Source organism: Setaria viridis, chromosome 4, assembly GCF_005286985.2.
Source record: "Setaria viridis chromosome 4, Setaria_viridis_v4.0, whole genome shotgun sequence".
NCBI lineage: Eukaryota > Viridiplantae > Streptophyta > Magnoliopsida > Poales > Poaceae > Setaria > Setaria viridis.
Window position 1 is genome coordinate 35,501,090 of NC_048266.2, and position 16,595 is coordinate 35,517,684.

At 49.8% G+C, this 16,595-nt stretch overlaps 1 protein-coding gene across 1 annotated transcript; it reads right to left on the reverse strand.

Moving 5' to 3' along the window:
* Positions 1-4,654: 4,654 nt before the first annotated feature.
* Positions 4,655-5,191, reverse strand: LOC117853677 (uncharacterized). Its single transcript, XM_034735974.1, has one exon. The coding sequence runs from the start codon at positions 5,189-5,191 to the stop codon at positions 4,655-4,657; it is 537 nt and encodes a 178-aa protein (XP_034591865.1).
* Between the last annotated feature and the right edge of the window lie 11,404 nt (positions 5,192-16,595).

The window sequence follows — 16,595 nt, forward strand, 5'->3', positions numbered from 1 at the left end:
TCTAGAGCTTGGTGCTGGAGCTTTATAATTTGCTGCTTCTTCTCCGAGGTTGACTCAACGAGGCAGTGGAAATTTCCAGCACCGTCTGCGATGCAAACCCAGGAACTTGCGCCTACTTCAAACATGATGATTGGCTTGATCATGACTTGTGCCATCGAGTTGACTAGTGGATTCTCAGCGAGACCCCCTACCTAGGGCGCCAGCTGTTGGTGTTTAAACCCAGCAACCTACCGAGGGGGGTGCCCGAGGTAGTGTTTTGGTTAGTGGGGCTCATCGAGATCATGAACTTGAAGGTAAACACAGACACACAGTTTAGACATGTTCGGGCCACTGAATAGCGTAATACCCTACATCCTATGTGTTGGTTGGATTGAATTGCTTTAGAGGGGGTCCCTATCGCACCTTATATTGCCGGGGGCAGGGTTACAGGTCGGTTGGTTAGAATAATACTAGTCGGATACGACTAGAGGAGTTTTATTCTTATTACAACGAGTACTTTCCTAATCCTCCACTAGTATCTGTCTTTCCTTGTAGACTACACCGTCCTGCACCATGTCTCCATATCAGTAGCGTCTCCGTGTCTAGCCCCATATCTAGGACTGTCCAAACAAACTGGTGGACCCATAGATGTATGTACGACAGCTGCCTTCTCTGTGTCCATCGCCGGCTCGATCACCTACGAACCACCAGTGTTAGCTAAAGTAGACATGGTGATGATATTGGAGACACTTTTCGGCAGTATGTGATACTCATGATCTTATCCTTCCTCATAGGTAATTACCTTGGGGTACATCATCGACAGCCATAGACTTCTTCACGGACCGTTTCGCAACTACGGTCCGCTTCTTCTTCAGTGTTGCAGAGATCATGGCTACAAGCTCATATGTAGTTGAGCGCTTCCTCGACCTGGAGGACGATCCAGCCTTAATAGATGGTCACGCCTTGACTTCATCAGAACTACTTCTGCTAGGGGACCAACAACGGGGGATTCGTGGATTCTGATGCTAGGTTTACGGCATCAATGCCTTCAAAAGTCAAAGAGGCATGGTTTCATTTTTATTTCCCCACACTCGCCCTCAAGCACCATTGCCACCAACGCCATCACCGCCGTGCCTGAGAGCCCTAGATCACGCCGCCGCATCCACCGCTCCTCCGCCCGAAGGGTGTAGCCACCACCTCCGTGCCGCCTGTCCCTATCGTACGTGAACCAAGAGGCCCACTCACATCAGATCTGCATCACGAGGGGTAGATACTGAAGTGATGGCGGCGGAGCAGGCACCAGACCCTTCGACCTATTCGTTGAAGTCCGTGATGACCAAGGAGCAGATCTAGGCCCTAATCAACTTGGGTCTCCTTGGGCCCAAGATGTTGCTGGAGTGGAAGGTGACAGCCGACCAGGACTTCCCTACTGAGGACAAGACAGAGGCTGTCGTCTTTGTGGTGTTCTTTAAGCATGCATTTGGGATCCCGATGTGAGATTTCTTCCATGGGTTGCTAGAGTACTACAAGATCGAATTAATGCATCTCAACCCTAAATTCATTTTGGACATCTAAGTTTTATCTACCTTTGTGAGGCTTTCCTCAGCATTCCTCCCCATTTCAATCTGTGGAAATATCTCTACCAATTAAAAATTGTGTCGGCCAAGGGGAAGCTGAGATTGATCAGTGGTTGTGGATTTTTGATACAGCCAAAGAGGGTCTTGGAGTACTTTGATCTTAAGCTCAAGGACTCAAATAAGGGGTGACACAAGGAATGGTTCCTTATCGCCAATTAGAAGCCTGAGCTACCGCTCTGCCGTGGATATGCACCTTTGACAATGTCGGAGTGGTCGAACTAGCCCACCTCCACAGAAATGGTCCAAGTGAAGCAGCTGTTGAAGGAGATTGCCGAACTAAAAGGTCGTGGGCTCACAGCCGGGTTGTGAGCATCAACTTTTGCTGGAGGCTGGTGCAACCGATCGAGGACAAGGTCCACCCGGCGTATGAGTACTTGGGGCTGTTGGATCCGACCCGAGAGGCGCAGCAAAAGGTGATGATGGAAGAAGTTGCTGACCGGGTATGCGAGTTCTTAGGTGGTGTCATCAAGAACAAGCACTGCCCCAAGGCGTACTCCCTCAAGAGGCCATCCGACCCGGTAAGATCTTAATTATATCGTTTGGCTTTCCTACTTTGCTTTTGCATTTTCTCAAACCGATCTTGTTGATTGATAAGAGCCGTAAGTTTGAGTTCTTTTGGCAAGCACCGCTTCCTGAAAGAACCGAGCAGCAGCGATCCAAGTTCCGTCCAACCACCAAGTCCGACCAGCTGCCTGCTGCCCTTGATTGGGAGTCGGACTCCTCCTTTGAGGGGTCGGATGAGGATGCGCCAAATGAGGGCAGCAGGGCTGAGGATTCTGTGCTAGTTGGACGTCGGACACGGTAGGCCGTGAAGAAACTTTCCGCCTCTAAATCTCAAAAGCCGAGCGGTAAGAGAAAAAAGGTGGCCGGGAGGAAGGAAAAGGCTGCACCGAGCACTGCCCCCGCGGATGGATGGACTAGCGAAGTGGATGAGAGGTCCGACTCGTTGAGCCCGGCCACCAAGAAGAAGAAGGCCGAGCTCCTTGAGACGACCGCAGTCGATGCGGAGCGGATCAAGGAGAAGTTGAAGGCGGAGATCCACGGGAGGAGACCGAGTGAATACATGTTGGCGCCACTACAACCCTTGCGTCCCAAGTTCTAGGTGAAACAAAGCACCAAGTAAGTGTAATCTGGTTATATTATCCATCTCTAGGTTCTTTTGTTGCCTGTCTTTCTCAAGTTGCCTTTTGCATTGACGATACGGGAAGGTCGTGCTGGATGATGAGTCCGGTATGTAGTCGACTGATGGTTCATCCCATGCCGAAGGAGCGAGTGGCCACATCCTTCAGCACTCCTCACCTCCAAAGGCCAGTGAGGACCAAGATCGCCGCGCGGGAGGAGAAGCGGCACAAGTTCTGGTGCCAGAGCATGACGTGGTCGGGGATGCTACGCCTTCGAGTGCGGTTGCTACAGACACTACTGCAGCCAGCTCCGGGGCCACGAAAGTGATTGTGAAAGAGTCAGAGCTACATCCCACCTGGAGGAGCTGCCCAGGGATGATCCATTCCCAGAGAGGGCCGCCGAGGATGCCGACGTGGATATGCAAGAAGGAGATAGTTTAGACACCTTGGACTTCTCTGGGACTAGCCTTGTTGGGGGTGTGTTGGAAGACAAGGACCTTGCCGAGCTGCAGCAGACGTCTTCCAAGGTCTCTACACTAGTATATGTAGGTACGCCAACCACCATTGGAGATCTGCATCCGGGGTTTCATTTCTTTGCAGTGTGCTGAGTTTAGTATGCGGGCATAATCTGGCCACGCGTGCGTACAAGAGGGCAGACGCGGTTCGGCGAGCCAAGGAGTACCGTCTTAAGGTGTAGCAACTTGAGGCCGACCTTAAGAGGACTAAGGAGGACGCCGTGGAGCAACTCAGGCAGAAGGACCGGGAGCTTGCTGAACATAAACGGATAACCAAGGAGATCCAAGGCGACCTCGATGCGCTGTTAAAAGGTACGTTGCTCTGACCTGTTGGCTTGGTTCTGATCCTGAACTCCTAGTGCTTATGTGTGTTGATTCTGATGGGTAGATGCTGATGCGAGGGAGCAGAGGCTCAGGCGGGACCTCAAGGAGTGTGAGGTAGCAAATGCCTTTCTCCAGCAAGATCATGGCATGGCAGTTCACCGTGAGTATGCAGTGTCGCAGAAACTAGCTTATGAGGCCAGCTTGCGCAGGGACACTAACTGATGCTTAGTCACCACAATGCAAAGTCTTCAGGGTGACCAATTGGTGATTGCAGGGCTGGAGGTGGAGCTGGAAGCTCTGCGTAGGGTGGTCATCTATGTGATGGACATGGTCCAACCGGAAGCCGACCCGACCGTGCTGACGCCACTTCTCAATCGCCTTAAGAGTGTGCCTGGACGGCTAAAAGAGTTGGTGAAGGAAACCGCGGTGGAGTGCACCTAGCATGTCTTGGCGGTACTAAAGATGCACTATGTGCGGATTCTTTTAGATCATGCTGGTGCAGGGGTCACAGTGGACTTCGATGTGAGGAAACTCCCGAAACTGGCCGAGGAGTTTATTGGTGTGGCAGAGAACGCTGTTAAGGAGCTGGACCTGTAAAATAAAACTTGTAGCATATCAATTTGTTCCAGATTATGGATAATTATGTAAATAGATGACTTGTGAAAATGGAAAGAATCCACCCACCTTTGGTGTATACAACATGACATTGAGTGGATTAGGCCTATAGCCGCTAAGCACCCAACCTTGCCTAGCCAGTACTCTGCTGAGAGCGGATCTCGAGCTTGTAGAGGGGGCAACCGCAAAGTTGTCTGGGTTCCGCGAGCTAGGACGCCGTCCACACGAGTTACTCGTATTTGTCATGGGAGGGGAAGGAGAAGGAGTAAGACCTAAAGGTCGGCACATAATGGGGGAAGCCCTGAGCATAATGGTGAGGGTATGGTCTATCGATTAGGTCGAACAACCCTCGAGCATGAGTAAGGGCTCGGATAAGGAAGCGAGAAGGCAATAGGTACACAAGGAACCTTTGAGGTTTTTTTATTTAATGCGAAATCTAAAAAGAGTACATAGCTTTTAAGTCCTAAGGGTAGAAGTGCCGCAGGTGTTGGATGTTCCATGGGTTGGGGACGCCTGAGCCGTCCGTCCACTGGAGCTGGTAAGTGCCGAGCTGGATGACTTTTTTAATGATGAAGGGCCCCTCCCATGGGATCGACAGCTTGTGCATGGCCTTGGTGTACTGGATGCGATGAAGCACTAGGTCTCCAACGTTGAATGAGCGTTTCTGGATGTTCCTGTCGTGGTAGCATCGAATCTGCTGCTCGTGCCGTGCATGCTGTATGAGGGCCGCCACACGGTGCTCTTTCAGGCTGTCGATGTCGACCTGTCGACTCTTTTCTGCTTCCCCTTCCTCGTAGTATTGAATCCACAGGGCACCAAAGGCTACATCTGTGGGCAGTACAGCCTCTGAGCTATAGACGAGGAAGAATGGAGTGTAGCTGGTGGCCCGACTCTTTTGGGTGCGGAGGTCCCAAATGACATGGGGTAACTCGCGGAGCCATTTGGTGACATACTTGGATGCATCGTCAAAGATGCGAGTCTTGAGGGATTCGAGGACCATCCCATTCGCACGTTCGACCTGGCCATTGCATCGTGGGTGAGCTACTGAGGAGTAGTATATGTCGATGTGGTTGGCTTGGCAAAAATCCTAGAATTTGGATCCAATGAACTGCTTGCCCAGATCGGTGATGATCCTATTGGGGACCCCAAAGCGGTGTGTGAGCTCTTTGACGAATTGAGTGGCTTTGGACGACTCTATGCTAGTGACAACCTTGACTTCAATCCACTTGGTGAATTTGTCAACTTGAAAGGGCCGACCATATCCAGCCGCTAGTAGGTGAAGGGTCAGGATGGTGGGACGATACGCAGGGCCTGCACTGGGAGTAGCTACTGCTTGGAGAAAAATTGGCACCCTTTACACCTCTGGATGAGATCTTTTGCGTCGACAATAGTAGTTGGCTAGTAAAAGCTAGAGCAGAATGCTTTCCCGACCAAGTTGCTTGAGGCGGCATGGTTCCTACATGAACTCGAGTGGATTTCGTGGAGCAGTTCAAGGCCTTTGTTGCAGAAGATGCACTTCATTAGAATGCCCGTAGATGCGGCCTTTCTGTATAGCTCCTTACTGATCACAACATAGTTGGTGTTGCGTTGTGCGAGATTTTCGTGCTCGGCTTTGTCCTTTGGGGACATGTTGTTGGTGATGAATGCGATGAAAGGTGTGCGGCAGTCGTCCTCCGCCTCGATCATAAGGACATCGGTGGGCACTGGGTCAACCTTAGCCTGGTCGTTGCCGTCAGCTTGGTCCAGGTCCAATACCTTGATAGGGGGTTTTCGCAAGTCCTGGACGAACACGCCGACCAATACTTGGGCGCATTTCGAGCCGAGCTTGGATAGGACGTCAGCGGTGACATTGTGTTCCCTAGGGACGTGATGGAACTCGAGACTATTGAAGTGAGCTTCAAGTTTGCGAACCTCGGTGTAGTAGGCATCTATGGTTTCCTTGGTGCACTCCTGGACTTGTTGACCTGCTTAATGACAACCTTGGAGTCGCCAAACGTGAGGATACACTTAATGCCGAGCAAGGCGGCGATGCAGAGCTCGTGTATGAGGGCCTTGTACTCGACACCATTGTTGGTAGCCTTGTAGTGGATCTGGAGAATGTACTTGAGCTACTCACCTTTCAAGGATATGAAGAGGACCCCCACGCAAGCTCCTTCGAGGTTGAGGGTGCCATCGAAGTACATCATCCAGTGCTCCGACCTCTCCAGGGAGGATGGTTCTTGGATCTTAGTCCATTTAGCAATGAAGTCAGCCAGGATCTGGGACTTGATCGCATGATGTGGGCAAAAGTTGATGTCAAATTTGCTGAGATCCACAGAATATTTGACCAATTGACCGTGGACATCCCTTTTGTGCAGGATTTCGCCGATTGGGTAGGAGGAGACCACTTGGATCTTGTGTGCTTTGAAGTAGTGACGTAGCTTGCGGGAGGTGATCAAGATTGCGTAGAGCAATTTCTGGACCTACGTGTAGCGGACCTTGGAGTCGCTCAGGACCTCGCTGACGTAATATACCAACCTTTGCACCATATGGGTGTGGTCGGGTTCTTCGCGTTCTACAACTAGCGCCGTGCTCACAACATGTGTTGTCGTGGAGATGTATAGCTGCAGTGTTTCCTGGTCGACCGGGGCCATCAGGATGGGAGGGGTGGAGAGGAATGTTTTGAGTTCCTTGAGGGCCTTGCGAACTTCGTCGTCCCACTCGAACTTGTCCGCCTTCTTGAGCAGCTTGAAGAAGGGGAATCCCTTTTCGCCGAGCTTGCTGATGAAACGGCTAAGGGCCGCCATCATGCCTGTGAGCTTCATGACGTCCTTTTTGCCAGCCGGCTATGCCATATTCCTAATGGCGTCCACTTTGATGGGGCTAGCTTTGATGCCGTGTTGGCTAACCATGAAGCCCAGGAGCTTTCCAGACGGGACACCGAAGACACATTTGCCCGGGTTGAGTTTCCATCGATAGGCCCGGAGGCTGTCGAAAGTTTGGACAAGGTTAGTGATGAAGTTCTCTTCATTTTTGGTCTTGACAACCAAATCGTCGATGTAGGCCTCTACATTTTTGCCGAGTTGTTTCGCGAGGCAACTCTGCACTGCTTTCTGGTAGGTGGTGCCGGCATTTTTTAACCCAAACATCATGGTGTTGTAGCAGCATATGCCGTAGGATGTTATGAACACAGTCTTATCATGGTCAGTGGGGTTGAGGGCAATCTAGTGATAGCCCAAGTAACAATCAAGGAAGCACAACAGGGTGCAATCGGCTGTGGAGTCCACGACTGATCGATGCGAGGAAGAGGGAAGGGGTCTTTAGGGCAGTGCCTGTTGAGATCGGTGTAGTCGATAGACATTCTCCATTCACCAATTTTCTTCTTTACAAGGACTAGATTTGCTAAGCAGTCGGGGTTCTTACATTTACGGATGAAACCGGTAGCTAAGAGCTTATGTATTTCTACCCTAATGGCCTCCTTGCGATCTTGAGCGAAACAGTGAAGCTTTTGCTTGACTAGCCTTGCTATCTTGCTCAGCTCCAAGGAGTGCTCAGCTAGCTCCCGCGGGACACCGGGCATATCGGATTGTTTCCACGTGAATATGTCCGAGTTATCCCAGAGGAAACTGGTGAGCGCGTCTTCCTATTTGGGGGGTGAGGCCGGCCCCGATGAGGGCCGTCTAGGAGGGGTCTTCCAGGCCGAGGCTTATCTTCTTGACTTGTGGGTCGGGCTGCAGTGCCATGGGCGTCAGATTCGCCTCTGGGATTGTTTGCTGACTTTGGTCCACCTTCTTGGACTCGACGAGCATTGTGGTGGCATTGGCCGAGTACTCCAGGGTCTCGGCAACCTGCACAGCTTACGTGTCGCACTTGTAGGATGTTTCAACATTGCCGAAGATGGAGAGGACACCATTTGGAGCTGGCATATTGAGGATGAGGTAGGTATGATTGGGGATCTCCATGAACCTCGCCAGCATTGGCATGCCAAATATGGCTTGGTAGGAGGTCTTGAAGTTGGCAACCTCGAAGGTGAGGTGCTCGGTGCGGTAGTTGTCGGGTGTGCCGAACGTGATCGACAGGACGACTCTCCCGATAGGATAGGACCTTTGCCGGGTACTATGCTGTAGAACGGGTCTTTGTAGGGAAGGAGCCACTCGAAGTTGAAGTCCATGTGCTTTAGGGTCTCAGTGAAGATGATGTTGAGGCCGCTGCCACCGTCAATGGTGGGGACTCTGTCTATGGTGGGGCACACCACCAACGGGTAAGACACAAGGTCCGGGAGGTGCACCCAGTGATCTTCCCTTGAGAAGGTTATGAGCATCTCCGACCAGCGTAGATACTGGACTGGTGTGACGGAGATGAAGTGCACTTCCCATCTTTGTAACTTATGCTTGCGGTTGCTGCAGAAAGCTTTAGGGCCGCCGATGATGGTGTTCACCTCCCACTCGGTGTGCTGGAACTCGCAGTTGTCATTGCCGACGCCCTGGTTGGCGTCAGGGTTGGGCTGGTTACGATGGTCTTCTCTGCGTTGGTTGTTGTGGTCGTCGCGGCGGCGGTTGTCGCGGTCATCGTGGTGGCGATTGTCGCGGTGGTTGTCTTTCCTGTGGTAGTTGTTCTAACGAGGCTGCTTGTATTTCACCGGGGCGCCGAGCTCTTTCTTGAGGACCATGCAGTCCCGAAGATTGTGGCATGCATCCTTGTGGAAGGGGCACGGGGCATTAAACGTATCGTCAAACTCCTCCTAGAGGAAGGTTGTCTGCCTCACAGGTTCGGCTTTAGCGGTGAGGGCCTTAGGGGCCCTCTTTCGAGGTCAGGAGGGCTCTGGCCAAGGCTGGGGCTGATGGTCTTGATGGGTTAGCAGTTCGTAGTTGTCGTTGTGGTGATGCTTGCTGTCCTAGAATTGGACGTTCTCGGCCTCATCTGTGTTGGCATGAAGGTTGACCATCTGCATCATGTGTCCGACCATCTTGGGAGCAGCCTGGAACATGCTGCGGAACATCGAGCCCTTCATGAGGACGGTACGGAAGCACCAGATGATGTTGCGGTCTTCAATGCCAGCCAGGCTGTTGCGGTTGTCGAAGAAGCAGTTGATGTACTCGCGGAGAGTTTCGTTCTTTCACTGGCGGACTTGGCCGAGGTTTTCCGTGTTCCTGGGTCGGGTGTAAGTGGCCTGATAGTTTTGGGTGAAGGCTTTGGTGAGCTCACCCCAAGTGTCAATGCAGCCTCGTGGGAGGTTCTCGAGCCATAGGAGAGTTGTGCTTCCCATCACCACCAGGAAGTAGGCGGCCATTTGGTCGTAGGTGTCGTTTGCAGCCTTGACTGTGGTGCAGTACGTCTTCAGCCAGATTGTCAGGTCGAAACAATCATCATACTTCTTGTTGATGGCTAGCTTGAAGCTGGGCAGACACTGGACAACCCTAAGGCGAGGGGTGAACGCGGCGAACCCGTCGATGTCCACGTCGTTGTCTTCCATGAGGCGGTATTGTACCGGTGGGGCCCTAGGGGTTGCACTGTTGTCGTGCTAGGGTGGATTGTAGGCTTCACTAGGGGCACCGTAGCGACAGTCATACTCATCACGGCGGCGTAGCTCTTCCTCCCGGAGGTTGTGGGCCTCCCGCTCCGTGTCGTGATTTGGCTGGTTGCTGACCCCTGGAGCACCGAAGTCGCGATCGTACTGGGCGTGCCGGCGGAGCTCCACCTCATCCCACTCCGGGTGAAGGTTGTTGAGCTCACCACAGAGGTCGCGGCGGTCGTGGAGGTTGTCGCGGTCAGGTTGCTGACCAGGCCGGCCACGGCATTCGCCGTCTCCTCGTCCATCACAGCGACAGTTGTTGCGGTGGTGGTTATCTCATTAGCAATCGTTGTTGTCGGGGTAGTGGTCGTTTCTTTGGGATTGGTGCACCTCCTCCTCTTGAATGGGTTCTTGTAGACCTCACTTGTAGCGGCCGTGATTGGCTCGGCTGCGATCGGATCTACTCTGGGTAGATCGGCTTCGGGAGTGCCGGGTAGATGTGGAGTGCGAAGATTGGCTTCTTGAGGATTCTGGGGCCTGGGCCCTTTCCTCGATCTAGGCGTTGGCGACGCGGATGCGTGTCTGGATCCGCTTCAGTTGCTCTGAGTCTAGAAGATATTCCAGGTCAGCAAAAACAGCTCCCAGGTTGACCTGGGGTGTGGCGAAGACGTCATGACCAGCCTGACCTCCAGCGTTGTCCTGGCCACCATTGATGGTGTCGTTGGGTACCGGCGGGACGGCAGTGAACCGGCCGCTACGGGGGTGGCGGGCGGCTAACGAACATGCTCGGCTCGTTCCTGTTGGCGGCGCCTGCCGCGATCCCGGTTCCTCTTGTTGCGCCCTTCCTCCTAGGAGGAAGTTTTAACATCACATGGAGGTTCGTCGGCGGAGACAACAAAGACTTCCCGATCTTGTGACGAGAGCTTCCATCGTCGCCCTCACCATAAGGGTTTGGGGTTAGGACGAAGCAAGGGATTTGGAACTCAACGCAATCTAGAAACTGGGTGGGTCGTTAGATTGGATCTGGAAAGATTGCACGAGTTTTTCGAAAAACACGGCAGCCGAGTCCTTGATGCCAAAAGGGGCGCGGGGAGAGCCATACGCCGATATTCCGGGACGTAGTGCTGCCTCAGAGAGGTTGATGCACTCAGCAATGGTGTTGCTGATGCGATCGAGGCCCACGATTAGATCGGAGGGTGTGGGTGGGCGGGTTGCCACGAAGATGTATGGGACCCTCTCTGAGAGAGAGAGATTGTCGACCTGCTGGGCAAGCAGCATGATGATCCTCGGGTGAAGACCTTGCTCCATTGAAGCAGATTCGACGGATGCCGAGCTGGCGGCGGACGTCGAGTCGGGGAAGGAGGATGTGGAGTCGGAGTCCATCAGCATGCTCCCGAAGTGGAGCTGGATCGAATTGGCGAGAAAGTCCTTCATGCTCTCAGGGAAGATGACGCTGGGACGGGATGCCATTGAGCTCGCTGGGGAGGATCTCACGATCACTCCTACCTGGCATGCCAACTGTCAGATTTAGTGACTGGCAGTCCACCAGGGGGTTACCTAGGTGGTAGATTGGTAGGCAAGGGAGATCGTAAGACCAAGAACTCGAATGGTAACACATGAACGCAAGGTTTAGATAGGTTTGGGTCTCGAGAGTAATACCCTACATCCTGTGTTCTGGTGGATTGTATTGCTAGTTTGCGATGCAATGAGTTGAGGTGCCTTACCCTCGAGGGCGCCCCTGGATGCCTTATATAGGCTGATGACCTATGGTTATAATCGGATAAGATCTAATCCAAGTCGGTTGTTACATGGAAAATAATTTAAGTCGGTTTACAACAAGTATCTCGTGATATCCGGGCAGAATCCGTTTGCCCGACCTCCGAACTTGTGCTCCACGAATCTTCTTACCTTGGCCCGCACAGCGTGGTCGGGCAGGCCCACTTGTCAGAACTGACCATTATCCTGGTCGATGGGACCCTTGGGTACCCTTATCCCTCAATTAGCTTGTTAGTTTTATTGGATTTCTTAGTCCAAACATAACATTTGTTTACTAATCATTCCCTTCCTCTAATAGACTCTGGTTGCCTTGATAATTTCCTAGATTTACATTTAGGGTTAGTTTGGCAAGACTTGAGTTGTGGCTGAAACGATTCCGGCTACGACTACTATGCTAGAGTAGCTAGTAGATCCGAAGCTGTTCTGAAAAGCATTTGGGAAAAACATCCTGATGAATCCAAATAGCTCATCGACTATTCAAGCCGATTCAACATAACTTCACAATAACCATCAGCTAGACAGCTGATAGGAGACAGAGCATCGTTGAGTTCTTGCTCCACATAGCTAGAGCCACAAACCGATGAGATCTAAACTAACGTCACCACCAATATTTCTAGGTGAAACCACAGCGATGCGCCCGGTGGTTGCAACCTAGAAACACTCAGCAGGACGTCAATCCAGACCCTGCTAGCCAATGAATCTAATCATAATGTAACTTAATTCCAACAGCACTCGAAGGGTAGCTAGGATTAAGATGTAACAGGCTATCAAGCGATCTATCTTCTATGATGAGCCGATCTAAAGCTAATTAAAGCAAACGGAATGGCAAGACGATAGAACAGATAAATATCAGCCGATGCAAGCTTAATCAAGGCAGGATAACTGGTGAATACCGTAGATCGAGACAGAAGCGATGCGCCGTAACTCAAAGATCCAAGATACTTGATAACTGGTAGATGAAACTAGACCCAACGACAGCGATGCGCCCAGAAGTTGAAGTCTAGTACACCTGATGACGGGGACTTGCAACTTGCTGAAGATCGAGGTCGATGCAGCCCAGCTTGCTAGAAGGAACTCATAGAGAAGCTACATTACTCCTACTCCTAATGCAATGGCGTGAGGCTGAAAGGTAAAGGTAAATATGTTTGATTATTGATCGTGTGATTCTCTTTACAATAGCCACGACCCTTTATATTTATAGGGCGGATGGCGACGTTACATGGCAAGGCTCCAATCACGTACACAATCTTTTCTAATCAAAACTCTATCTCTAACTAATCCAACTCTATCTCTAATCAAGCTTATCCCTAACCAACTCTATCTACAGAATATTTTATTCAACTCTTGCCGTGTGCGTTGATTTTCTTTTTTTGCTTTCTTTTTCTTCAGCCTTATTTAGGAGATTTCATCATTTTTTGCATCATCGCCCGATTACTTCCTTTCAGAGCATATTTCCAAATTTTGGTGTTAACACAGGCCCCCAGTTTCGAAGTATGAAGGCTTCATGTTCTGAAACTAACTATAGAAGGTTGATAATTTGGTGTCAACACAGGCCACCCAGTTTCGGAGTATGAAGGTTTCATGTTCTGAAACTAATTATAAAAGTTTGATGCTTGCCTTTAGAGCCAATGACGTCTAATTGCAATATTCATCGACTCCTCTTGAAATATAAAGAACCCCATCAGCTTGATGCCTTGATCCCACTTTGGGCTGATAAATTCGCCGGCAGTAGAAATAACAGATCAGTCTGTTGACACCAAAACTTGGTGCAGTAACCAGCAAGCTTTTGTTGTCAACGCAGACCCTCTAATTTCGGAGTATGAATATTTCATGCTTCGAAATTAATATCCAATATATTTTATAAGCAGCCGATACTATTTTGCCTGAACCAATCAGCCGATGCAATTTATGCAATTTTCTTTATTTGCCAAGCAGTCAGCCGATGCTAATTGGCCAAGCAATCAATCAGCCGATGCTTACTTTTTATTTCAATCAATCGATGCAATTTTAACTCCATCGGACTTGCCATCGGCCATACCTTTGCGTCAACCGAGATGAAGAGATATTTTTATTTCATCATGCACAAGGATCAACCGATACTATTTTTGTTTCAATCAGCCGATGCAATTTTAACCCCATCGGCCGAAATATAGCCAGTAGCACTATCGGCTGGATCCCCATCGGCTGACTGCTCTTCTTATCCCTCTTTCTTTTATATTTGTCTCTTGCCCATCGGTTGGAACCTCCCATCGCTAGCTGCTCCTTTCTTCTTCTTTTTTCTTCTTTTATTTATTCATTTGCCCATCGGCCGGGACTTCCATCGGCTGGCTGCTCCCTTCTTTTTTTAATTTCCAACTGGCTGATGCTAATCGGTCGATGCCTTTCTCTTTTTTTTAATTCCAACTGGCTGATGCTAATCAGCTAATACCTTTCTCTTTTTTATAATTCCAACTGACTGATGCTAATCCGCCAATGCCTTTCTCTACAATTGGTCGCTGTATTTTTTTAACCAATCCGCCGATGCTTCTCTTCAATCGGATGATGAACTTGATACAGCTGCCGAAGATACTCTTTTTATCTGAATAAACATGTGAGTCTTATAACTGTGTCCCACCGAGTATGCCAAAATGTGTTGACGCAAAATCCTGACGGTGGTGGACCCTGCATCAGCACATGAGGACCTGGGAGATCTGCTTAACTCCAGTGCAGAATCCAAATCGACGCGCGTGGTGTGCGCGGACGTGCCAATTAGTTTGACCATTCAACTGACAAGGGGAAGATGATCCTTTCGAAGTTCGAGGCAAATGGACGATCAGGCCGATGTGATCCGAGCACTAGTAGCGATAATGGTGTAGCAAAATAAATCATGATAAACAAAATATCAGCCATGAGTCCGATTCCAACATCCTGATGAATGCAAATGGCTCATTGGCTATTCAAGCCGATTCAACATAATTTCACAATAACCATCGGCTAGACAGCCGATAGGAGACAGAGCGTCGTCGAGTTCTCGCTCCACCATAGCTAGAGCCACAAACCGATGAGATCTAAACTAATGTCACCACCAATATTCCTAGGTGAAACCACAGCGATGCGCTCGGTAGTTGCAACCTAGAAACACTCAGCAGGACATCAATGCAGACCCCGCCAACCGATGAATCTAATCACAATGGAACTTAATTCCAACAGCACTCGAAGGGTAGCCAGGATTAAGATGTAACAGGCTATCAAGCGATCTATCATCTATGATGAGCCGATCTAAAGCTAATTAAAGCAAACGGAACGACAAGATGATAGAACAGATAAATATCAGCCGATGCAAGCTTAATCAAGGCAGGATAACTAGTGAATACCGTAGATCGAGACAGAAGCAATATGCCGTAAGTCAAAGATCCAAGATACTTGATAACCGGTAGATGAAACTAGACCCAACGACAGCGATGCGCCCGGAAGTTGAAGTCTAGTACACCTGATGACGGGGACTTGCAGCTTGCTGAAGATCGAGGTCGATAAAGCCCAGATTGCTAGAAGGAACTCATCGAGAAGCTACATTACTCCTACTCCTAATGCAATGACGTGAAGCCGAAAGGTAAAGGTAAATATGTTTGTTTATTGATCGTGTGATTCTCTTTATAATGGCCACAACCCTTTATATTTATAGGGCGGATGGCGACGTTACATGGCAAGGCTCCAATCACGTACAAGGCAAGTCACGTACACAATCTTTTCTAATCAAAACTCTATCTCTAACTAATACTCTATCTCTAATCAAGCTTATCCCTAACCAACTCTATCTACAGAATATTTTATTCAACTCTTGCTGTGTGCGTTGATTTCCTTTCTTGCTTTCTTTTTCTTCAGCCTTATTTAGGAGATTTCGTCATTTTCTGCATCATCGCCCGATTACTTCCTTTCAGAGCATATTTCCAAATTTTGGTGTTAACAGTTTTCATGAATGGATGAAGGTGATAACTGTCTAGTGTACACTTATCTAATTGATTTGTTGTTTTTACATTCTTTCAATTATAAAGTGGATTTCATTTGAAAAATAAATTTATGAATGGAAACTTTAGCCTACCCATGTCTTTTTTAATGCATTTTTTCACTTTCTTACTCATTCCTTATATCTTCTCTTTTTTTCCCATTTCTCCTCTTTTCTTCCACTTCTCTTCCTTCCTTATCCAATTGACCCGTTATCCTCTTTCCGCAACCACCCTCTTTCTTCTTCGATGCCTACTTGCTTCACCCTGCACCGCGCGTGCTACACCGCCACTGCTCCGTTGCGTCACTCCAGCCCGCCGCATGCACACCACTGCTGCTCCACCACGTCACTCTAGCCCACCGCTACCTTGCTCTAGCTCACCCCCGTTTGCACACATCTCCGCCCCTTCCTCCGGCTTTCTTGCTCTGGCCCATCTCATGTCCCCCGACTGCACTGTTGTTGCCCCGCTGTATCTCTACTACATGCTCGCTGTTGTCCTTCGGTACCCCTCCCGCCGCAGCTCTACTGCATGCTCGTTGTTGTCCTTCGGTGCCCCACACCCTATTGCCGGCTGCCTCTACACTCTCCTCCACCTCCGCCTCTCGCTGTTGGGTGCCTCCATCCCAGCCTCTTGTTATCGATCACCTACGGGTCCCTCACGAGGACAGGGATAGCAAAAATGAGAAGAAACTGTAGGGAGTCACGTTTTTGGACGCCCTCGCCCCCTTCATCGAATGGCTCCTCCAAGCATGGTTTGGAGGCTTCTCCGGTGGAGTTGTTTGTTTCCCTGCCGCTTGGCACAGCTTAAGTAGGGGCGGCTCGAGAGCTGCCGAAGTCTTATATTATCATCTAAACAACTATTGTCCATGATCAAATGTTTTTGTCAGTTTAGCCACTCCTTTTCTAACCATATTACGCATTCTGCACTGGATTAATATGTCAATCAACAATGTCGAAACCACACATAATCTTTAAAAGTTGTTAATTATGATCACCATTGCCAAGCACTTTTACACCGGTACATCCTTGCTGACTCTAGTTTGGCAATCTAAATGGACGAAAGAGAGATGCAGACATATTTATTAGAGAGAAAAATAGAACATATTTATTAGAGAAAAAGTAGAATACTGCATATAAGGTAATTTGTCCGGAATG